General features: G+C 44.8%; 2 protein-coding genes and 1 long non-coding RNA gene across 4 annotated transcripts in view; 1 reads left to right on the forward strand and 2 right to left on the reverse strand.

Moving 5' to 3' along the window:
* Nucleotides 1–5,024: 5,024 nt before the first annotated feature.
* On the forward strand, nt 5,025–22,761 carry PDZD9 (PDZ domain containing 9). 2 transcript variants are annotated; one of them, XM_003916652.5, is made up of 4 exons: nt 5,025–5,146; nt 9,912–10,091; nt 17,595–17,784; nt 21,708–22,761. In XM_003916652.5, the coding sequence occupies exons 1-4, from the start codon at nt 5,116–5,118 to the stop codon at nt 22,099–22,101; spliced, it is 795 nt and encodes a 264-aa protein (XP_003916701.1). In that variant the 5' UTR covers nt 5,025–5,115; the 3' UTR covers nt 22,102–22,761. The 2 variants fall into 2 exon arrangements, with proteins under 2 accessions (XP_003916701.1, XP_003916700.1); XM_003916651.5 differs by lacking the exon at nt 9,912–10,091 and having other exon boundaries at nt 5,030–5,146.
* Nucleotides 15,654–17,245, reverse strand: LOC110742009. Its single transcript, XR_002519170.2, has 2 exons — nt 16,369–17,245; nt 15,654–16,238 (listed from the first exon to the last, which is right to left on the reverse strand). It is a non-coding gene; the product is annotated as an uncharacterized LOC110742009 (long non-coding RNA).
* The window catches only part of LOC101026315 (cytochrome b-c1 complex subunit 2, mitochondrial), a 31,601-nt gene continuing 30,511 nt past the window's right edge, over nt 22,727–23,816 (reverse strand). The window contains exon 14 of the mRNA XM_003916650.4: nt 22,727–23,280. Coding sequence (XP_003916699.2) covers nt 23,197–23,280 — 84 coding nt within the window. The 3' untranslated portion in view covers nt 22,727–23,196. The remainder of the gene's footprint in view (nt 23,281–23,816) is intronic.

The raw sequence follows: 23,816 nt of genomic DNA on the forward strand, positions 1-23,816 counted from the left end.
TCTGCTGGCCAGCTTAAAAGAATCCTAGGGCTGAATGTTAGGACAGTTTGCACCTATTCTAACTCCAGCTGAACAGAATGATGATGATTGGGTTCTTGTGTTTACAATAAATACAAGTAGCCAAGCATGGTGGTTTGCACCTATAATCCCAGCTACTCAGGAAGCTGAGGTGGGAGGATTGCTTGAGTCCAGGAGTTCAAGAGCAGCCTGGACAACACAGTGAGACCCCGTCTCTAATAAATAAAATAAATAAATAATACAGTTCTTCCTTTTACCCTCTACAAATGGTTCTGGGTCTAAGATTAAAGCACAAGAACAACCAGTATTGAGTTAAAAGAATTTAAAACATTTTTATCATATTAATGGCTGCACATCAGTACAGAGAATAGTTACCTATCCCATCCCTTCCTGCCATCCAGAATGGGAGGTGGGATTGGCAGGGGCCAAACTGTTTACAGATTTCCCATTAATCCATGTTTTTATCCCTATATCTCTTTTCTTTCTTTCTTTCTTTTCTTTTTTTTTTTTAAGAGATATGGTCTATGTTGCCCAGGCTGGATTTGAACTCCTGGCCTTAAGTGATCCTCCCACCTTAGCCTCCCAAGTAGCTGGGACTACAGGCCCACACCACTGTGCCTGGCTGGTGTTTCAAAGTCCCCAGTCTCTGAGATCTGCGGGACAGATCAGTTCCCTTCTCTGTATCTCAGTCTAGATTTTAGTAGAGGCAAACTCTAAGGGTTTGGGAGAGGTGATGTAGTGAAGCAGAGAAAATCCATAACTATGTTCTAGTTCCTGCCCTGCTACTTACTTGACCTTGGGAAAGCCATGTTACCTCTCTGGGCCTTTTTCCCCCATCTGGCCTAACAAGACTCCTGGACTCAGTGACAGAAGCATCCCATCCTGTCACCCACCCCTAAGGAGAGCAGCTGGGACTTTTCAGAAATGAGCCACAAGACTCCTTATGGCAGAAAGCCTTGGGGACCCAGAAGAACATAGAACGCTTCCAGGAGGGAGCTATGCTGTGCAGCCCGAAGTCATAAATAGCCATTCTGCAGCTGTTAAAGGGCCGTGAGCATGGCATGCTTTATTGTGATGGATGATAGGCCTTGGCCAGAAGAGGCTGAATCCAGATGGGACCGCATGCAAAGCTGTGGAAGGGACTGTGTGATCACTCTTCTCTTTAAGGAGTATCTTCAGCCTGACAATAAACACACTGTCTCCCTAGGGCTTAGGTTTACTACGTGGGCCAAGAGCATGGTGGATGCACCACACGTGTGTACCTGAGGTTTCTGGGGTTAGAGAAGACACAAGAAACTAAATCCAGAGTTAGCAGCTTGCACCTGGACTCAAATCTCAGTTGGTTTCATGGATTGGTTCCCTTTGAGCTGACTCAGAAATGCGATTATTGATTAGTGTGCAGGAAGTTTATTAGAGAGCCTTTGAGAATCAAGTCCTATGGGAAAAGGGAAGCAGGGGTGGGAAGAGGGAGAAGTCAGTCTGTGCTGCAGTCATGGGAGGCTTTGGCAGACCCCCAGGGGAGCTCTGAAACTGGGATAGCTGCTCTGAGTTGGCCTGAGTTGGAGTAAAGGGGCCAAGCCTTTTCATCCCTGCACTGACCTGCCATGGAGCTTGGAGGGCAGCTCTCTTTGGACAAATACAATTCCTCAAGAGGGCTGACAGCTGAGATCTGTCAACCTACCACCCTCCCAGTAGCCGGGGAATAGTCCTTCAGTCCTGACCGAGGCAGTGTAGTGCCGCATTTGCAATAGTGCCCACATGGTGCTGTGCCTCTCATTTGCTACTTAAGTTTGGAGAGCAGCATTTTCAGGACCCTGGGGCATCTTCTCCTGTGGGAAACGTATAGGGGAGGGTTAGTGGGAACTATAGCTCCTGCCGCTGCTACAGCTCATCTAGAGGCGTAACTAACATACCCTTCAGTCCCCTCTTCTACCCATCCTAGAAACCTCTCTCCCTCTGCCAGCATCTTAGATGATCTAGGTGGCCTACATGATGGGGTGGCCTAGACCTCCATCCCTAGAGAGCTTGAGCACCTAGTTGCTGGGCACTTCTCAGGCAGTGGTTGCTGTATTTGTCCATGTACTGTCCAAATAGGGCAAAGGAGTACTAAGAGACACCTAAATAGATCATGTAGGTGCCCAGTGTTCCTCCCTGCCCCGATGTGAAGTCTCAGCCTGATTCCTTCCTGGTGATTGAATACTCTTGTCTGCTTCCTCCCCCTGGTAAACCATCTTAGAGTTTCCCTCTGCCAGAGGCTAGCTATGCTCCTCCTGTACCAGGGGTGGGCTCCTCATTATTACCTGGGTATTAAGTGATCCATCCTAGCATCTACTCTTTGGAAGAAGGAATAAAGCAGGGGCCGGGCGTGGTGGCTCATGCCTGTAATCCCAGCACTTTGGGAGGCTGAGGTGGGCAGATCACCTGAGGTCAGGAGTTCAAGACCAGCCTGGTCAACATGGTGAAACCCCTGTCTGTATTAAAAATACAAAAATTAGCCAGGCATGGCAGTGGGTGCCTGTAATCCCAGCTACTCAGGAGGCTGAGGCATGAGAATTACTTGAACCTGGGAGATGGAGGTTGTAGTGTGCCGAGATCACTCCACTGTACTCCACCCTAGGCAACAGATTGAGACTGTCTCAAAAAATAAATAAATAAATAAAAATAAAAATAAAAAAGGAATGAAGCAGGATAGGGCAGAGGGAAAAGTCAGGCTGCAGTGGACCACGTGGAGAGCTCTGAACCTGGGATGGCCCTGCATTGACCAGTCACTAGTTGCTAGTTGATCTGGGAAGGTGAGATCTTGGGCAAGCGGTTCTTTTCAGCCAGTAGTAGTAGTGAAGGTGGGAGGTATAAGTCCTACAGCCCTGAAGGGGGATCTGGACAGGACATTACCCATGACAGTTTGTTTCCTACTGTTCCACCAATCAACATGACCTTGGCTCACTTGGCTTGGTGGAGTGTAGAGACCTCTGCTATAAAGACACTTTTCAGCCTGGGGTGGAGGGAAGATTAAAGGGAGGCCAGGCACTGATGTGCTCCATCACAGAACCCATCACCTGGCTGATGGGCTCTAGTCCCACAAACTCTCACCCTTCCCCTGCTGGTAGAAAGATGGAGGAAAAGGATGTATTTTATGATAGAATTAACTTGGTATCTATGTAGACCCCTGCAAGACTATTTGGAAGAGGAAAGGTGACCTGTTACAAGAAGCCACCCACAGGAGATTTGAGGTGGAGAATAGCTCTTTGTATTGGTCTCCGCGACACAGGATTTTTCTAATGAGAAATCTGCCCTGGCGCTCATGCGTGTAATCCCAGCACTTTGGGAAGCCAAGGCGGGTGGATCACCTGAGCTCAGGAGTTGGAGACCAGCCTGGCCAACATGGCAAAACCCTGTCTCTACTAAAAATACAAAAATTAGCCGGGCGTGGTGACACAGGCTTGTGGTCCCAGCTACTCTGGAGGCTGAGGAGGAAGGATTGCTTGGGCCTGGAAGGCGGAGGTTGCAGTGAGCTGAGATTTCATCACTGTACTCCAGCCTGGGTGACAGAATGAGACCCCATCTCAAAAAAAAAAAAAAAAAAAAAGAATCTAAAAAGGAATCTGCCCTGGCTTATTGTCTGTGTAGAGCAACAGAAACAACAGGATAAGCTTGGACATAACCAGATCTCCCACGGAAATCTTTGCACAGTGCCTGACACCTAATCGGTGCTTAATGACTCTTTGTTGAAGGGATGGGGCAAGGTGCTTAGCCTCTCAGTTTCATCAGACCGGGGATAACACCAGGGCCTACCTCATTAGGTTTTCTCTTTCTTCTAGAATTTATTAATTCATTTATTCGTTTTTATTTTTGGAGACAGGATCTTGCTCCATCACCCGGACTGGAAGGTGGTGACTCGATCATAGCTCACAGCAGCCTTGAATCCTGGGCTCAAGTGATCCTCCCATCTCAGCCTCCTGAGTAGCTAGGACTACAGATGTGCACCACCACACCCAGCTAATTAAAAAAATTTTTTTTATAGAGAAAGGGTCTTGCTATGTTGCCCAGGCTGATCTCAAACTCCTAGGCTCAAGCAGTCCCCCTGCCTCAGTCTCCTGAGTACGTAGGATTACAGGTGTTAGACACCACACCTGGCCTAGAATTTATTTTTAATAATTTATATTTTCCTACAATTGTCCACTTCATCTGTTTTTTAAGTACAGGTTTCAAGAGGATAAAGCCTGTGTTTCTGTGTTTGTCTTGCGTACTGTTGTGTCCCCAGTATCAGTAAACGACAGAACAGCTCCCTGTAAATACTTGTTGTATGAGTGAACGTGTGTGGGAGGAAGAATTATCTTGGAAAAAAGAAGGAAGCATTAATAGGGCCTCTCCTAATAGTGCCTCTTTTTTTTTTTTAGGCCACCCTGGGGCCTTTTCTTATTCAAAACATTCATGAAAAAAAGTGCAGTTCCAAAGCATTGGAGCTACTGATGTAACAATTTTTTAAAAAAATACCATTATTTGGAGCACAGCGGGGGATTCTCTGATCTTCTAGGTATTCTGTGATCTCCTGTGATCTTCTGGCTGTGATCTTCCTCTGCAGACCACCTGTCATCTTTGAGACACCCTCTTCTGTGCCTTCTCCCCCTCCCTGTTTCTTAGGTTCACCAAGAATGAATGAAGAAGCCAAGCACGGTGGCTCATGCCTGTAATCCCAGCACTTTGGGAGGCTGAGGCGGGCAGATCGCTTGAGCCCAGGAGTTCGAGACCAGCCTGAGCAACATAGTGAGACACCCCCACCCCCTCGCCCCTCTCTTAAAAAAAGAAAAAGAAAAGAAAGAATGAAGAACCCACCACGGGTCAGGCACTGTGCTAGCCTCTGCAGAAGTTTCCATACAGTACACTGGAGTGCAATATCCACGCTACGTTTTGCAGGGTCCACGGGAAGCCTTGCGGCGACCTCACTGCCGCCCAATTTCTGGGCAGCGGCAGTGCAGCGCCCCCTGGCGGCCATCCCGAGGGCGTTGCCCGCAGGCGAGGTTCGAAACTGTTGGGATTGGGACTGATTTCAGCCTCTGCTCCGGGAGGCTCTCCAGAGCTGCCTGACCTCCCGGAGCCATGCAGAAGGCCTCCCGCAAAAACAAAAAAGGTAACTGGGGAGAAGGAAGCGGGTGAAGAAGCCCTGGAGACCAAGCCTTCCTCAATTTTCCTCCTCTGTAAAAATGGCAACGGTACATTCTTGGCCTGGGAGATAACCTCTCTCCATCGTTGTTATTATTATTATCATCATCATCATCATCATCATCATCATCATCATTTGAGAAGGAGCCTTGCATCATCATCATCATCATTTGAGAAGGAGCCTTGCTTTGTCCCCCAGGCTGGAGTGCAGTGGCACAATCTCGGCTCACAGGATTACAGGTGCCTGCCACCAGGCCCAGCTAATTTTTTATTTTTAGTAGAGAGAGGGTTTTGCCATGTTGGCCAGGCTGGTCTCTAACTCTTGATCTCAAGTGATCTGCCCGCCTTGGGCCATCGTTATTTTTATCAAGGTATAATTTCCATGCAGTAAGATCCCCCTCTTTAAAAGCACAGCGGTATGAGTTTTGACAAGCTATACCCACGTTGAATTACCCCCTCCATCAAGATAGGGAACAGTTTCACCACTCCCTAAAATTACTTTGCAATGCCCAGTTGCAGCCAAACCCCACCCCACTGCAGCTCCTCACACCCCCATCTGTTTTTTACAGTGGGGTTTTTTTTCCTTTTCCATGGAAAACATCATAAAAATGAAATCATATCGTAAGGATCCTTTACAAAATTATACCAATGTAAATAGGGACTCTGGCCCTTTCATTTTTATTAAAAGGGCACATAAATCTCAAAATAGCATACTGGTCACTGTATTTTATTTTTAGAGACAGGGTCTTCTTCTGTCGCTCAGGCTGGAGTACAGTGGTATACTCCTGGCTCACTGCAGCCTCCAACTCTTGGGCTCCAGCAATCCTCCTGCATCAGCCTCCCATAGCTGGGACTGTAGGCATGCACCATCACACTCAGATAATTTTTTTTTTTTTTTTCTGAGACAGAGTCTCGCTCTGTGACCCAGGCTGGAGTGCAGTGGTGTGATCCTGACTTACTGCAACCACAGCCTTCCAGGCAGGTTCAAGTGATTCTTGTGCCTCAGCCTCCAGAGTAGCTGGGATTATAGGTATGAGCCATCACACCTGGCTGATTTTTGTGTTTTCAGTAGCAACGGTGTTTCACCATGCTGGCCAGGCTGATCTCGAACTCCTGACTTCAAGTGATCCACCCACCCTCGACCTCCCAAAGTGCTGGGATTACAGATGTGAGCCACTACGCCTGGCCTAAATAGAAGAGATGAGGTGTCACTACGTTGCCCAGGCTCTAATCACTGTATACTTCTGCTAGCCCCCAGGTGGGCTTACCGAAGGCTGCAGATTCCTGCATTGAGCAGTTCTTGTTCTTTATGGCTTTTTTCCGAACAGCATCAGGATTTGATAATGACTCGAGGTTGGCGAAGAGGCTGAACCAGGCAGGCAGGTGCCAGGCAGCCTTAGGCTTTTTCACTGCAGGGCTGTTGTCATTTGGACTGCTTGTCCTTGGGAAGGTTGACATTGCTGTCTGACTAGCCTTGTAGCAAGACCTGTAAGTCTTTCATATTTTAATGTGGTGCTCAGGGTCTGGCTCTCCCAGGACCACAGTGCTGCCTCCTCCACCTGGTTGTCCCCAAACACAGCGGCTCACTCTTTTTTTTTTTTTTTTTTGATATGGAGTCTCGCTCTGTTGTGCAGGCTGGAGTACAGTGGTGTGATCTCGGCTCACTGCAAGCTCCGCCCCCCGGGTTCAAGCCATTCTTCTGCCTCAGCCTCCGGAGTAGCTGGGACTACAGGCACCTGCACCACGCCCAGCTAATTTTTTTGTATTTTATTTTTTAGAAGAGACGGGTTTCACCGTGCTAGCCAGGATGGTCTCTATCTCCTGACCTCGTGATCCGCCTGCCTTGGACTCCCAAAGTGATGGGATTACAGGCTTGAGCCACCGCTCCTGGCCTCCGCTCACTCTTTTCTGAGCTCATCCTCTTCCAGGGAGGAAGCATTGAAGATCTCACTCAGCAGCAGTAGGGTCACCTTTGTCAGTACCTTCGGGTTCCAGGGTCCCTGCCACTGGGCCCAAGCGAGCACCTTCCTCAGGTTTGATGGCTAATAGTTCATCCTGAGCATGTGCTGTGTGAAGAGCCTTTGTCTAAGGCACATCTTCAGTTTTTTCCTTGTAGCAGTTTCCATCCTCTAATGAAATTAATTGACTCAGCTCCTGCACTGCCACATCTGTGCTTTCCTGCTGGGTGAGCTTCTTTGCTTCTCAACTAGTTTTTTCAGAGGGTTGTGTAAGCGCTTTAAAGTAGTGACTTCATATGGCTGATAACCTGTGAAGCTCTCATGGGTGGCTGCCATAGTGTGAGAAATCTTCTCCCCAAAATGAAGCGGAGTGGTCTGGTACGTTGCTAGCATGTGAGACAGGAGATTGCATGTATTGACTTGCTCCATGAAGATCCACATCTAACTTCACTTTGTCAGGTTTTTTTTTTTTTTTCTTTTCTTTTCTTTTTTGAGATGGAGTCTCCTTCTGTCACCCAGGCTTGTAGCTGGGATTACAGGCGCACACCAACATGCCCAGCTAATTTTTTGTTTTTGTTTTTGAGACAGAGTCTCACCCTGTCACCCAGGCTGGAGTAAAATGGTGCCATCTCAGCTCACTGCAATCTCTGCCTCCTGGGTTCAAGTGATTCTCATGCTTCAGCCTCCCAAGTAGGTGGGATTACAGGCGCGTGCCACCACGCTTGGCTAATTTTTTGTATCTGTAGTAGAGACAGGTTTCACCACGTTGGCCAGGCTGGTCTCGAACTCCTGATCTCGCGATCTGCCCGCTTCAGCCTCCCAAAGTGCTGGGATTACTGGCGTGAGCTACTGCACCTGGCACAAAGTTATTTTAATTTTGCAAGATGTACTTTGTGTTTCTTGCCTTCCTGAACTTCTGCATTTGCTTATAGAGGTCTGGATCAAACTCCTGAGACACGTCCTTCATCTGTGAGTTAGGAGCCTTTTGAGCCCGGCTTCTTTTACTTAACCCTGCTGACTTTTAAAAGTGGGCTCCTGGTAGCTTACCTTATAAGCACATTGAATTTACAAGCTGAGATAGGAACCACTGGACCTTGCCCAAGATGTGACTTCTCTGTTCGTTCAGGAACCAGAGGCTCAGGTAGGGCATATCCTGCCCCCAATTGCACCCAGAACCCCAAAAGGTCTCTGAAGATGGTATCTCGTTTATATTATGCTATTTTATTTTCCTAAACAAAGAGCATCTGTGGTTTAGGGGAAAGTGAGGTTGGAGATGGGCAAGGACATTTGCTTTAGAGGAAAGGGCCATGAACCCCTCCAGTTCCCTACAGCCAGAGGTAGGGAGCTGGGGGAGCCTTTCCCTCAGCAGTGGCCCTGAAAACACCACAGTCACATGGACTTGGCAAGCTTGTGTGTCACTTGTCCTTATGGAAAGGAGTTGTGTGTGAAATACTGGAAAAGTGTGCCGAAAACAGATCTCCCCAGGAGCTTCCTGTGTACCGAAAAGGAGTTTGCTAGCAGCTTCCTCTTGGGAAATTAACTTGTTGTTTTGAATGTCCTTTTAGTCACTGAAATTTTTCTTGTGAGATTTGGTTCTGTAGAAAACATATTTCAACCCCTCCCATTACCCCTTGTCTCCAAGGCCTTCGGATTTTCCTCCCACATGCTTTTTGGATCCATCTACTGCTCATTTCTGCTGTTACTGCCATGACATGCACCACGACCCTTTCATTTTCATTTCATTTCATCTCATCTAACCATGTCCAGCTTAATTCACTTCTGAGCTTTTTCACTAAGGAAGTCTGAGAAGCAGCCTCTGTCTGCTTGGTCCTCGCTCCTCCTGCCTCCCCATCCTCTGACAGGGCCAGTTCCTTCCTTTCTCAGACCTTAACACAAAGTGCTCTTGATCCACCTTTCTTTGCCTAAATATTTCCTATTTGTCCTTATGGCCTTAATTCAAATTTTGGCCCTGCTGGAAGCCTGACCTGCCATCCTCAGATGAGACTTTGGCCCTCTGTTACTCATTCTCAGAGCCTCCGTCCATTTCTTTTATAACATGAGTTAGTTTGTTATCCAACATATATTTACATGACTGATTGATATCTGTCACCTCCACTAGGCTGTAAACTTCATGAGGACAAGAAACACATGTGGGCCAGGCATGGTGGCTCACACCTGTAATGCCAGCACTTTGGGAGGCTGAGGTGGGAGGATTGCTTGAGGCCAGGAATTCAAGACTAGCCTGGCCAATATAGTGAGACCCTGTCTCTACAAAAACAATAAAAATTAGCCGTGTATAGTAGCGTATGCCAGTAGTCCCAGCTACTTAGGAGGTTGAGGTGGGAGGAGCCCTTGAACCCAGGAGATCGAGGCTGCAGTGAACCGTGATCATGCCACTGCACTCCAGCCTGGGCAATAGAGTGAGACCTTGTCTGTTAAAACCAAAAAACCCAACATATCTGTTTTGCTCACCATGGTAAACCCAGGGCCTAGCACACTGTCTGTATCAATAAATATTTGTTAAGTGAATAGATAATACCAACTAATATTAAGTACTCATAATATGCCAGACTCTGCAGAAGCCCTTTAATGCTCCCATTTAATTTTCAGAAGAGCTCTCCAAGGTGAACACCTTTTATCCTCATTTTACCAACAAGGAATCTGAGGAATAGGGATTAAATAACTGTCCCGGGGATCTGGCTTCAGAACCCCAGTGGGTATGGCCATGCTTCTGTCTTGGTGAAGGACTGAAATAAGTTCCCCTCTTTTGGTTAGAAAGAGGAGTCAGCATCAAGGTCAAAACATCTGTACACAACTTGAGCAAAACACAGCAGACCAAACTCACTGTGGGCAGGCTGGGATTAGGCCTCATCATCATCCAGCATGGACCCTACCTCCAGATCACCCACCTCATCAGGAAGGGGGCTGCAGCCAACGACGGGAAACTTCAGCCAGGTGACTGCCCTTTCACCATGCTTCCCAACCACCCATCCTGCCCATCTGCCTGAAGGGAGGCTCGGGTCACCGGTTTCAGTGTAACTATAAGGATATGATGGGCATGCTGGCTCACGCCTGTAATCCCAGTGCTTTGGGAGGCCGAGGGGGGGATCACTTGAGGTCAGGAGTTCGAGACCACCCTGGCCAACATGGTAAAACTTTGTCTCTACTAAAAATACAAAAACTGTCTGGGAGCGGTGGCTCACGCCTGTAATCCCAGCACTTTAGGAGGCTGAGGTGGGTGGATCCTGAGGTCCGGAGTTCGAGACCGGCCTGGAAAAGATGGTGAAACCCTATCTCTATTAAAAATACAAAAATTAGCTGGGCATGGTGGCACACGCCTATAATCCCAGCTACTTGAGAGGCTGAGGTAGGAGAATCACTTGTACCCGGGAAGCAGAGGTTGCAGCGAGCTGAGATCGCGCCACTGCACTCCAGCCTGCGTGACAGAGACTCTGTCTCAAAAATAAATAAATAAAAATAAATACATAAATAAATAAATACCAATACAAAAATTAGCTGGGCCTGGTGGCGGGTGCCTGTAGTCCCAGCTACTCAGGAGGCTGAGGCAGGAGAATCTCTTGAACCCGGAAGGCGGAGGTTACAGTGAGCTGAGATTGCACTGTTGTACTCCAGCCTGGGTGACAGAGTGAGACTCTGTCTCAAAAAAAAAAAAAAAAAAAAAAAGATATGACAACATTAGTTGAGAACTTTCTATGGGCCAGCCAATGGCTATCACTTATATAACTATCACTGTTGGGCATATTAATTCATTTAATTCTGGCCAGGTACAGTGGCTCACACCTGTAATTCCAGCACTTTGGGAAGCCAAGGTGAGAGGATCAGGTGAGGCTAGGAGTTCAAGGCCAGCCTGAGCAACATAGTGAGACGCTGTCTATATTAGTCCGTTCTTGCACAGCTATAAAGTAAAACCTGAAACTGGGTAATTTGTAAGAAAAGAGGTTTAACTGGCTCATGGTTCTGCAGGAAGCACAGCTGGGGAGGCCTCAGGAAACTTACAATCATGGCAGAAGGTGAAGAGGAAGGAGGTACCTCTTACATGGTTGGAGCAGGAGGAAGAGAGAGCAGGGGGAGGTGCTACACGCATTTCAACAACCAGATCTCATGAGAACTCACTCGCTATCACGAGAACAGCAAGGGGGAAATCTGCCCCTGTGATCCAACCGCCTCCCCACAGGTCCCTCCTCCAACACCTGGGACTACAGTTCAATATGAGATTTGGGCGGGGACACAAATCCAAACCATATCACCATTTCTACAACAAAACAAAAGTAGCCCGGCATGATGCGTGCCTGTAATCCTAGCTACTCGGGAAGCTGAGGTGGGAGGATCACTTAAGCGCAGGAAGCCGAGGCTGCAGTGAGCTATGATTGTGCCACTGCACGCCAACCTGGGTAACAGAGTGAGACTCTATCTCTAAAAAAATAAGAAAATTAAATTTACTTAATGAGGGTGAGATTGAGCTCCTTGTCCAATTCACCTGTTTCTCCTACGTGGGGATTCAGGGACCATAGCTCCAGAGCTATGGCTCTCAGCATAAAGATATTTTCTTTTGTAGGCAGTATTAAGCATTGCTAACACTTAGCTGCATGATCTCATTTCACTCTCAGAATCCCTAAGCTAGATTCTGCATGAAACCACCTTGCAGACAAGGAATCAGGTATTTAGTAACTCTCCCATGGTCACTCCGAGGAGCTGGGATTTGAACCTTCTCTGTCAGACTCCAGAGCCTAAGGGCTTTACCAATACTGCCCTGCTGGTGTCTTTGGGTGAATTTTCTATGCTGTTCAAGAGGTGTTTTCTCAGTACCTGGCCTGGGCCTAGTGCTGTGCCCAGGAGCTGGGGAAGCAGAATGGGCTGGCGCAGTCGTGAGAAGGAAAAACATATTGTGTTAGCTGTCCTGATTCAGGCCCAGGGTCTGACACTTTTTAGTTCTGTGACCCTGGGCAAAGCCACTTAACCTTTCAGGCCTCAGTCACCTCATCTTTGAATTGGGATAATCCTGTGTTTGTCAGAGGTTGTTAAGATTTGATGAAATAATGCGTGTTTGTTTGATAGATGGGGGTATCATTCTGTCACCCATGCTGGAGTGCAGTGGCTTGATCATGGCTCATTGTGGCCTTAAACTCCTTGGCTCAAGTGATCCTCCTGCTTCAGCCTCCTGAGTAGCTGGGACTCAGGCATGTACCACCATGCCCAGCTAATTTTATTTTTTATTTTTTGTAGACATGGGCAGTGGAGGTGGTGGGTGGGCGGTGTCTCATTATGTTGTCCAGGCTGGTCTCAAACTCCTGGCCTCAAGGAATCCTCCCATGTGGCCTCTAAAAGTGCTGGGATTACAGGTATGAGCCATTGAGCCCAGCCTGATGAAATAATTTTTATGAAAGTGCTTTTAAAACTGAAGTGCTATAGAAATATTGGAAATAATCTCTTAGGCTGTTCTTGCAGATTCTCTAGACTTTTGCCTGTGTGTGTTTTAATAAAAAATGATGGCTGTATGGGGGTCCCAGTGGATTAAGCCACTGGTTTTCAACCCTGGTTACCTGTTAGAATCATTTGGGAAGTTTTTAAAACCAAGATACCTGGTTTTTGATTCAATCGTTCTTGGACTGGGACAGGGAAGTTTATGTTTTAAAAGCTCCTCAGGTGGTTCTATTTGCAGCTAAGGGTTCCAAGCAATGGATTAAAGCAGAAAGCAGATATATAATGGTTTTATGAAACAGTTTGCTATACCTTAAAATATAAAGCATTTTCCCCACTCATCACTACTTGGTGGTGGAGAACAAACGGCGACCGGTGGTGAGTTCTGGACTTACCAGAACAAAAGAACTCCAGGACAGGTCCCATGGGGTTTTCTGCTTTTCCTCAGCTTCTTCAAGGTCAGGTGACAGATGCTGGGTGATGATCCGGGTGCATACTCCAGGGTGCTAGAGTTTGACAGGAGTATGCTTTTAGGTGGGCAACAGAGAATCTCATGGCAGGGCTATAGTTAGTGGGCTCTTTGAGGTTAGAAGCAGTCTTGAATTTCATCTTTTAAGTCCAGGACTCACCTACTCTATTAGTGCATTCTCACACTGCTGTAAAGATACTGCCTGAGACTGGATAATTTATACATGAAGGAGGTTTAATTGACTCACAGTTCCGTATGGCTGGGGAGGCCTCAGGAAACTTACCATCGTGGTGGAGGAGGAATCAGTCATTTTCTTCACAAGGCGGCAGGAGAGAGTGTGAGTATGTGAAGGAGGAGCTGTCAAACACTCATTCAACCATCAGATCTCATGAGAACTCACTATCATGAGAACAGCATGGGGGAAACCGCCCCCATGATCCAATCACCTCCCTCCCTCCACACGTGGGGATTACAGGTCCCTCCCTCAAAATGTGGGGATTACAACTGGCAATGACATTTGGATGGGGACACAGAACCAAACCATATCATTCTGCCCCTCCATCTGCAAGCTGAAGAGCAGGGAAGCCAATAGTGGCTCAGTGCGAGTCCCAAAACCTCAAAAGTTGGGAAGCTGACAGTGTAGCCTCCAGTCTGTGGCTGAAGGCCTGAGAGCCCCTGGCAAACCACTGGTGTAAGTCCAAGTGTCCAAAAGCCAAATAACTTGGAGTCTGATGTTCGAGGGCAGGAAGCATCCAGCACAGGAGAAAGATGAAGGCTGGAAGACTCAGCAAGTCTGCTCATTCTACCTTTTTCCACCTGCTTTTTCTAGCCACGCTGGTAGCTGATTGGATGGTGCCCACCCAGATTGAGGGTCGGGTCTGCCTCTCCAAGTCCATTGACTCAAATGTTAATCTTTTCTGGCAACACCTTCACAGACACACCCAGAAATAATACTTTGCATCCTTTGATCTAATCAAGTTGACAATATTAACCGTCACACCTAAAGTAGTGGCTCATTTGTTATGTCTTTGCTTAAATAAATAAATAAATAATAAATGAATATTTGTCCCAGGCATTGTGGGAGATATTTCACCATCTATTATCTTTTTTTACTCCAATTTTTAATTTTATTTGTATAAGAGACATGGTCTCACTGTCACACAGGCTGGAGTGCAGGAGTGCAGTAGTGCAATCATAGCTTACTACAGCCTTGAACCTCTGGGCTCAAGCAATCCTCCTGTCTCAGTCTCCCAAAGTGCTGGGATTACAGGCATGAGCCATCTCACCTGGCCCCACGTGTTATCTAATTTAAAGTTTGCAACACTTCTGAAATGTAGATAATGAAAATATATTACAAAGAGACGAAATAACTTGTTCATCTTAGGTACACAACTGAGTCTGTGTTCAGAGCTGGGATTTGAACCCATGTCTGCCTAGAAAGCCCATACCTTTCTAGCCAATTGCCTAACAACTAGAAATGAGATTTGAATACAGAGTAAGTCCAGAGCCCCAAATCTCTTTGTGACAAGCCTGCCAGTTCTCCTCAGCATCAGTCTAGGCTTTAAAGTCTGTAACTCAGTGGTTTTAGACAATGATGATGAGATTTTGGGAGATGATAATTGTAGAAACATGCTATTTCTTTGACCCCATTTTCTCTCAGCCCCATTATCTTTTATCTATGTGCTGACATCTCTCTCCTTTGGTGTTTCAGGATAGGGTTTCACCTTGATTTCCTAATTTATTTTGTGTTAGTTTATTCTGGCTAAACTTTAAGTTCCTTTTGGCCAGTATGGCCTTAACAGCTTCTGATATTCTAAGTCTTAAGAAATTAATGTAGGCTGGGTGCGGTAGCACACACCTGGAATCTCAGCACTCCAAATTGTTGGAGCTCAGGAGTTCGAGACCAGCCAGGGCAACATGACAAAACCCCATTTCAATAAAAAATACAAAAACTAGCCCAACATGGTGGGCATATGCGCTTGTAGTCCCAGCTCCTCCAGGAGCTGAGGCAGGAGGGTTGCTTGAGCCCTGGAGGTCAAGGCTGCAGTGAGCTGTATTTGCATCCCCGCACTCCAGCCTGGGTGACAAAGTGAGACCCTGTCTCAAGAAAAAAAAAAAAAAGAAAAGAAATTAATGTAGCTTCTACAGTAAATACAAGTCATAGACTGGCTACTGCCTAAGCATTTCCTGAAGACTTAGTGTGTGCAGACACCCAGCTAGGCACTGGGGATGTAGTGGTGAACCACACAGACATGGTCCCTAGCCATGAGGAACTTAAGGAACTTCCAGCCTAGTTGGGAGAGATGAAAAAATAAAACATTTTTCAGTAGTGGCTTGGCTGATGCAAAGTTGATTTAATGTAGGTAATCGAGACAAAGTTTATATAATGTCATCCTATAGCCCATTAAAACAGAAAAAAAATGTGTAATGAGGTTGGTGTTCATAAATACCAAATTGGTGTTTCTGTATGAAGGGCAATGTTAATATCTGTTGCTAGAGTAATCACATTCACATGCTGACATGCTTGGTTTACAGCCAGAACGGTCAGGAAATTAAGCTGTTTATCTTCTGCCCTCTTGATAAAAGTCACCCTTTTACAACATAATTAAGCAGAATGCCAAGCCATAGCTTTCAGCTATAAACACTGCTTTTAACATTAGGTAAGTAAGCTCATCTGGGGAGTTTTTTTTTTTTGCCATTGTAATTAACCTCAGTAGGATGAGCATCTGTTTCATATTGCTCAAGCTGCAGGTAGCCTTGTTTCATTCTGAAGTGAGCTTCAGATACATGGTTGATTGTATTACCCCCAGCTACTGCTTAAGACCAAAGGAGAAGGTTTTTCTCCACCCTTCTAAGTATTCATTTTCTTGAATTCTGGGAAATTTGTTTCTGATAGGATCTAGAGCTATGGACATTTGTACTTGGCATCCTTGGAGGCTTCTTTTGGGATCAGTGTAATTCCTGATTGAAGCCCAGTGCACGCATCAGAGAAGGCACTTCTTCTTGACCCTTTTCTTCTCTGAGGTTAGGCTTCAGCTGTCTTAGAATGAGGTTGACTGAGGGTCCCCAGCAGGTCAGTACTAATAAGATCTGAAGACTTAAGATTTTGCCCAACGTGAATTGGTCCTTAAAAAGCAAATCCTTTGTATTCCTTTCTGAAGTCTTGCTGAATGCCGTTGTAGCAGTCAGAGTTCCTCATTGCAAAAAACAGAAAACACTTCTGTTAATGCACTGAATTTGGGATACTGAGTCTGATAGAATCGCCCAAAAGGCTGGAGAAGCAGGCTTGGAAAATGGCGAGAACCAAGAGTTGTGTGTAACTACCTCTGGCAACTAGAAGCTCCTGTCACTCTTCTGCGTCTCCTCCTCCAGGTTCAGTGACCCAGGTGGGAGTGTCAAGTGACTGGATCTCACTCACAGGTCCATGACCTACCTGCTGGAGGTGGGAACATGGGGGAGGTTGGAGCAAGTGAATAATTGGTCTTTTTAGCTTCTTTCAATTTGGGGGTTTCGGGGGTTAGTGCTCAAGATGTAGTCCTCTTCCCACCTGCTGGGGACTCAGAAGCTGCATGGTTAACCATCTTGTTTCTTTCCCTGTCCTGCATTGCCCTAAGGTAGGGAAACCTAGCTGTCAAATCCCTTTAAACCAACATACTCACTGTATACACACCTTACAGTTAATTAAAGCATGCCTAATTGCCCAGTGTTTTATACAGAATTATTTGCTCAATACTGCACAAGGGTAGAGAATTAAAATGAAAGGCTTTATGTTTAATGTGGTCTATTAACTGTAGAGGGCACTGGAAATTGCCAGGCAGGTATAATAGAAAGTAGGTCCTTTATTCATCACTTAGTGTAAATGGTTTTTTCTTTCCTAGTAATAGCCATTCATTTTATTTGAAACTAATCTATTTTTAGAATCCTAAAGGCTGGTTCCGATTATAAATGTTTTTTAGCCTCTGTCACACTGAGAACTTCAGAAATGTCTCAGAAACATCATATAATGTCTACCATTATACTGCTATTAAGAAACATCTTGCATATACTCTTCATTATGCAAAGGACATTCATATCATGGAAATGAACATCTTTATTAAATAAAGGCTAGGCTGGGCAGGGTGGCTCACGCCTGTCATCCCAGCAGTTTGGGAGGCCGAGGTGGACAGATCACCTGAGGTCAAGAGTTTGAGACCAGCCTGGCCAACATGGTGAAACCCCATCTCTACTAAAAAAAAAAAAAAAAATTAGCCAGGCATGGTGGCACGTGCCCATAATCCTAGCTACCTGGGAGGCTGAGGCAGGAGAATCACTTGAACTTGGGAGGCGGAGCTTGCAGTGAGCCGAGATCACACCACTACATTCCAGCTTGGGTGACAGTGAGACCTCATCTCAAAAAAAAAAAAAAAAAAAAAAGGCTGAAGCCTGGTTTTGGTTCAAAAAGAATCAACAGTATGAACACATAAAATGAAATACCTCACAATAAAGCCAGAAATCAATATGGTCCCTTTAAACCCCTAGTTTTACTGATATATAATTTTTTCCCTCTTCAGGTGATGTTCTGATTAGTGTTGGCTATGCCAATGTGTTAGGATATACTCTTCGAGAATTTTTACAGCTTTTGCAACATATCACCGTTGGAACAGTGCTACAAATCAAGGTTTACAGAGATTTTATTAACATTCCTGAAGAATGGCTAGAAATATATGATTTAATCCCGGAGGCCAAATTCCCAGTAACAAGGTAAATAGTTAATTTTAGGAACTCTTTGTTATAATACAGAATCCCAGGGCCTGTGAGGCACAGATGGTTTAATGTGACAATTATCAAATAAGGATAATGACAGGAGGACTGGTGACACTGTCAGAGTAATTTCCTGGGTTTCTGGTATTAGATCTGTAGGATCTAATATGAGAAAGCATGATAAAGTCAACTTGGAGTTAAAAAACAAGTCATCAGTTGGGAATTTTGTCCCTGTGCCTGCCTGCATGGTGCCTCTCCTTCCCGAGTCAGCCCTTAAAATGCTTCTTGTGGGCCGGGTGTTGTGGCTCATGCTTGTAATCCCAACACTTTGGGAGGCAGGCGGATCACGAGGTCAGGAGATCGAGACCATCCTGGCCAACATGGTGAAACCCCTTCTCTACTAAAATTACCAAAATTAGCTGCATGTGGTGGCGAGCACCTGTAATCCCAGCTATTCAGGAGGCTAAGGCAGGAGAATCGCTTGAACCTGGGAGTTGGAAGTTGCAGCGAGCCGAGATCGTGCCACTGCACTCCAGCCTAGAGACAGAGCAAGACTCTGTCTAAAAAAAAAAAAAAAAAAAGGCTTTCTGCAAATCCTATTTTCTTTTGCATATTCAATTTTTTTCTCTCCGGGTCCTTCCCAGTAACATCTGAGCCTTTTTAAACTTCTCTCATCTTGGCAAATCCTATCTTCAGTCCACTCTCCTCTCTCTCTCTAGCCACTGGGGTCTCTTGCATCCCCTCCCAACTTGCTAAAAGCTGTATTAGACACCTGTTTCCTCGAGAGATGCCACTTCTCAGACACTCCTCAACCCACTTCAGTCTAGGCTTTGCTTTCATCCCTCGGCTGAGTCCTTTTCCCAGGGCCACCCATAGCCTTCACACTTCTGATCCCACTACATTCTTCTGTCTTTATCTTGCTTGGTTTCTGAGCAGCCCTAGACACTTAACACTTTCCACCCACTCTCTTCTTGAAATAGCACTTCCCAGGCTTCTGTAACACCACACTCCCCTGATTTTCCTATTTTCCTATTACCTCTGGCCATTTCCTCTTGGTGTCCTTTCTCCTGGCCAATTTCATTGATGCCTATGGTTTCTCTGACTATCCACATGCTAATTACTTTCAAATTGTATTATCACCAAACTGTATTATTTTTTTTTCTTGGTTTTGCTCTTGTCACCCAGGTTGGAGTGCAGTGGAGTGATCCTGGCTCACTGCAACCTCTGCCTCCCAGGTTCAAGTGATTCTCCTGCCTCAGCCTCCAGGGTAGCTGGGATTACAGGTGCACGCCACTACACCCAGCTAATTTTTGTATTTTTAGTAGAGATGAAGTTTTACCATGTTGGCCAAGCTGGTTTCATACTCCTGACCTCAGGTGATCTGCCTGCCTCGGTCTCCCTAAGTGCTGGGATTAGAGGCATGAGCAACCAAGTCTGGCCAGAATGATCTTTTTGTAATGCAAATCTGATCCTGGCATGTTCCTGCAAAAAATCTCAAGACTTTTTGTTCTTTGGATAAATGTCAAAATCCTCACATTGGCCTATAATGCTCTACGGGGTTCAGCTGGCCTCTGCATACCATTCCAACTTCAACTCATACTGCTTTCCCCATCCTTCTCTATCCCACTTTAGCTTCCAGCTCCCTGCCTTTTGTTGCTCTTTGCCTCAGGGTCTTTGCACTTGCTCTTCTCTGTCTGCAACATGCTCGTAACTTTGCTCTTCAGTAGTCACCCTTGAAGGCTCCAGTGTACCTTCTCCAAGGGGTCTTCCTAGAAACAGGTCCATCTGACATATGCCTTCACAGCTCGCTCCTTCACATTTATCCCAATTTTAATGAAATAATCTGTGTAATCAGTTGTTCACTGTGTTTCCCTGGGAGAATGTGAACTCCATGAAGGCAGGGACTGAGTCTGTCTTGTTTTGCTAAAATTGCCCTAGGACTTTCATGTGGTCAATGGTTCATTTGTTTTTAATTTTTAATTTTAAAAGTCTTATTTTTGAGACAGGGTCTCACTCTGTCCCTCAGGCTGTAGTGTAGTAGCATGATCACAACTCACAATCAAATCCTACTCAGCGACTCCTACACTGGAGGGCACGACTCTAAAAGCATGGGCTCATCTTTTAGATGACAACATAACAACTACGTTCTAAGCATTTTCATTACATGGAGGAGTTTTGAGATCCAGAATATTAAATTCTAAGGATCGCAGACTGACCATTCAAAAGCAAAGAAAAGATAGAACAGCACAACTCAAGTATGAGGCGAAAACCCGCGAACTTAAATAACAATACCAAGCACCTGCTGACTCCCTTTCTTAATTAGGCAAAGTACTCATATCTACGGCATTTTAGTAACTTAGGTGTAATGGGGCAGGGAAAGAAGGGAAAGGAAAAAGCTGCTTTCACAAAGCTGGTATAACCTTTTCCAGGAGAAAATGGCACCGGGTATACACACTGGAGAAAATTCTCCATTTACCGCTCTGGGTAGGCTGAATGGTCTAAAAGTTTGTTTCCAGCCAATCCTGACCTCTGCAGGGTTGTGGCTTTATTACCTAATGATAATTTACCTGTCCTTTTTGGTTACCTAACCATCAGAGTTGCCAAGGATTCACCCTGCAGTCTGGAAAAAAAAAAGTTATTAATACTTGGATTTTTTAAAAAAATTCATGTGCTGTTCAGGAAGACCTAAGTGTGTCTGAAGGCAAATTAGACAAAGAAAATCAGTATAAGACTAGTGGCTCTTAGTAAAAATTACTCATTATCAACTGTTTATTACTGGAAGAGATAAACTTTAGGAAAAGCCATTCAAATTCTTGGAAGCAAATACAACAGGCAGATCGCCAAGGTTATTAGTGATAACAACAGAAGTCTTAACAGGTTGGCAGGGAAGAAACCTATTTCCTTTTAGCAGGGCAGAATGTACCAGAGATTTGTAATCACAAAGATTTGGTTCTGCTGGGCAACAGCACCAGGATGAGGGAAAGCAGGTGACAGAGCACTCATTCTGGAAAGTTAAAGCAAGCACAGGTACTGTAGGCATTAGGAAAGTTCAGAGACCTGAAGGTACTGGCAGGCAAGCACCACCTAGTTTCAACAATCAAGAAAGCCAATAACTGGAGAAAGTTAAAAACAATAACAAAAACCTGGCTGGGCACAGTGGCTCATGCCTGTAATCCTAGCACTTTGGAGGTCAAGGTAAGGATTCTTTGAGGCCAGCAGTTTGAGACAGGCATGGGCAACATAGGGAGATCCTGTTTTTACCAAACCAAACAAAACAAAACAAAAAAAATTAAAAATTAGCCAGGTGTGGCAGCATACAGCATACACACCTGTAGTCTCAACTCCTTGGGAAACAGAGGCCAGAGGGTCACTTAAGTCCAGGAGTTCAAGGTTGCAGTGAGCTGATTGTGCCACTGCACTGCAGCAAGGATGACAGAGCAAGACCCTCTCGAAAAAAAAGACTCGAAGACTTACTAATGACTAGGATGTTGAAGATCCTTAAGGCCCACTATTTCCTGACTTCCTGACTCCTCTGGAAATCAGTAATATTGTGTTCCTGCCACGTGAGCCACAAGAACAGAGTTCTCAGGAGATGGTCAGGTTGAACCTGTCACTTTAGCTGCACTGAAATTAACCTACCCTTTAACGCCTCCTAATATTCTGATCAGTCGTCTAGTATAAGTCTGTGCAAAACTTTTTAAGGTATGGTAAAGTAATTTAAGGCAGAATTTGATTTCCATTTAGAAATGGAAAAAGATTTAAAGATAATTTTTAAAAGGGAAACATTTCAATGACACAGAAAGGTAGTGCTAAAGCTAAACTGTATCTTCTATGAGTCAAAGCAAGTTATAAGGCATCTTGTTAGGGGACCATCAATGTTGAGACATGAAGAATCTATTTTATTCACTATTCTTTCATTTCAGCACACCAAAGAAAATGGAGCTGGCAAAAGATGAATCTTTCACAAGCAGTGATGATAATGAAAATGTAGATTTAGATAGAAGACTTCAATATTATAGATATCCGTGGTCAACTGCGCATCACCCTGCAAGGAGACCAATATCCATCTCCAGAGACTGGCATGGATATAATAAGAAGAACCATACTATTAGTGTAGGAAAAGACATTGATTGTGACGTGATGATTCACAGAGATGATAAGAAAGAAGTGAAGGCGCCTTCTCCATACTGGATAATGGTGAAGCAAGACAATGAAACCTCTTCCTCCTCTACTTCCTCTACCTCAGATGCATTTTGGCTGGAAGATTGTGCCCAAGTTGAAGAGGGTAAAGCCCAACCGGTATCAAAGGTTGGTTAGCAAATCTGTGGTCATATGAGCATTTATCTTGCAGACACCCAAGTTTTGTGCCTCACCAGGCACAAGTCTGCTATACTTACCAAGGACTGTCTGTAGACTCACCAATTCTCTTCTCTTATGACTGCATTATTAAGCCTTTAGAGATGTTCTTCAATAGGATTATCTAAATACTTCCCTGGGTTCTTGCAGGCCTTGCAAATCTTATTTTCAGAATAAGACCCTTCTTTCTGAGAAGAATTTCTTTTCTTTTCTTTTACAAAATGCAGTAGAGAAATCCAATATCAGAATGTCTGAACATAGTAGAGAATGTCACTTTATGTAAACACCACACTTTTCTTTAAATATTTAGTTTCTCTCTTTTTTTTGGTAAACTTCAAGTACTATAATTAAAATAACTAAGAGACATATTCCTTGGCTAGTTATTCACATTAGAATTCTTTGTTTTTCCCTTTTCAGCCCTTCTTTTACTGTAAATGTTGAATTGAGAGTTAATTACTTGGAAGAGACAGGATAGTAACAGATAAGGGAGAGACAGCAGATGAGCGAAAAACAAAACTCTGTCAGTGAAGATAACTCAGACATAAAAAATGAATTAATGGGAATATAGGATATGATTGATAGGAAATTTATGTTTTTCGGAAATAATTTTATTGCAAAAAAGGCAAAACAGGGGTAAAAACCAGACCATTTAGCTGTTGATACCCAAAATGACAAATTTTGAACTTGCTTTCATCTGAAAAGCCACCAATAGTAACCTGGCACTATTTATACTGATAGCCACTTAGCCTTAATTTTAATAGTTTCTAATGCTTCTATGCTCAATAATTATATTCCTGTCTCCTTTAAAGCATCTAAAACAAAAATATCAGCACATAATAAATACTTGATTAACTCATTGAGAAAAACGTAAGAAAAACACCTAAGCAGAATGTTTTATTGACTTTAGGTCAGCTGAGAATAATTACCTGCATTTATGCCTTATTTTACCTCACTGGAAAAAAGACAAATGTTATATTAGAGATTTCTGACTTTCATGTGTTTGCTGCTCTGGGCTGAGAGAATGTTCAGCTCTCTCCCGTAATGTGTGCATCAGTATTACAGCTCATCAACAAAAGGTGTATGTCCCAAATTTCCACTTGCTGCCATCGACTTCTGGCCAGAAACAAACTTCTTTGCAGCCTTTAAAGAAACAAACAAAAGACAAAGTTAATAAAAATAAAAATATATGTCATCAAGCAGGTGAACTTATTGTCATTTTAAGAATTTATGGATAGGACATTCTTTTTTTTTTTGAGATGGAGTCTTGCTCTGTCACCCAGCATGGAGTGCAGTGGTGCGATCTTGGCTCACTGCAGCCTCCACCTCCCAGGTTCAAGCAATTCTCTGCCTCAGCCTCCCAAGGAGTTGGGATTACAGAGGCATGCACCACCATGCCCAGCTAATTTTTGTATTTTTAGTAGAGACCAGATTTCGCCATGTTGGGCAGGCTGGTCTCGAACTCCTATCCTCAAGTGATCCACCCACCTCGACCTTCCAAAGTGCTGGGATTACAGGCATGAGCCACCAACCCGGCCTTGGATAGGACATTCTAAGCCAGTAATTACTATAATAGCTGTTGTGAAAATTAACTAGGAGATGGCTGGTGCTTTAATTTGTGACAGTGTGGGAAAAGCTTAGCAGTTCCTCTGAATGTTCCATTGTATGTGTAATAACCA

Source organism: Papio anubis, chromosome 18, assembly GCF_008728515.1.
Source record: "Papio anubis isolate 15944 chromosome 18, Panubis1.0, whole genome shotgun sequence".
NCBI classification, from domain to species: domain Eukaryota; kingdom Metazoa; phylum Chordata; class Mammalia; order Primates; family Cercopithecidae; genus Papio; species Papio anubis.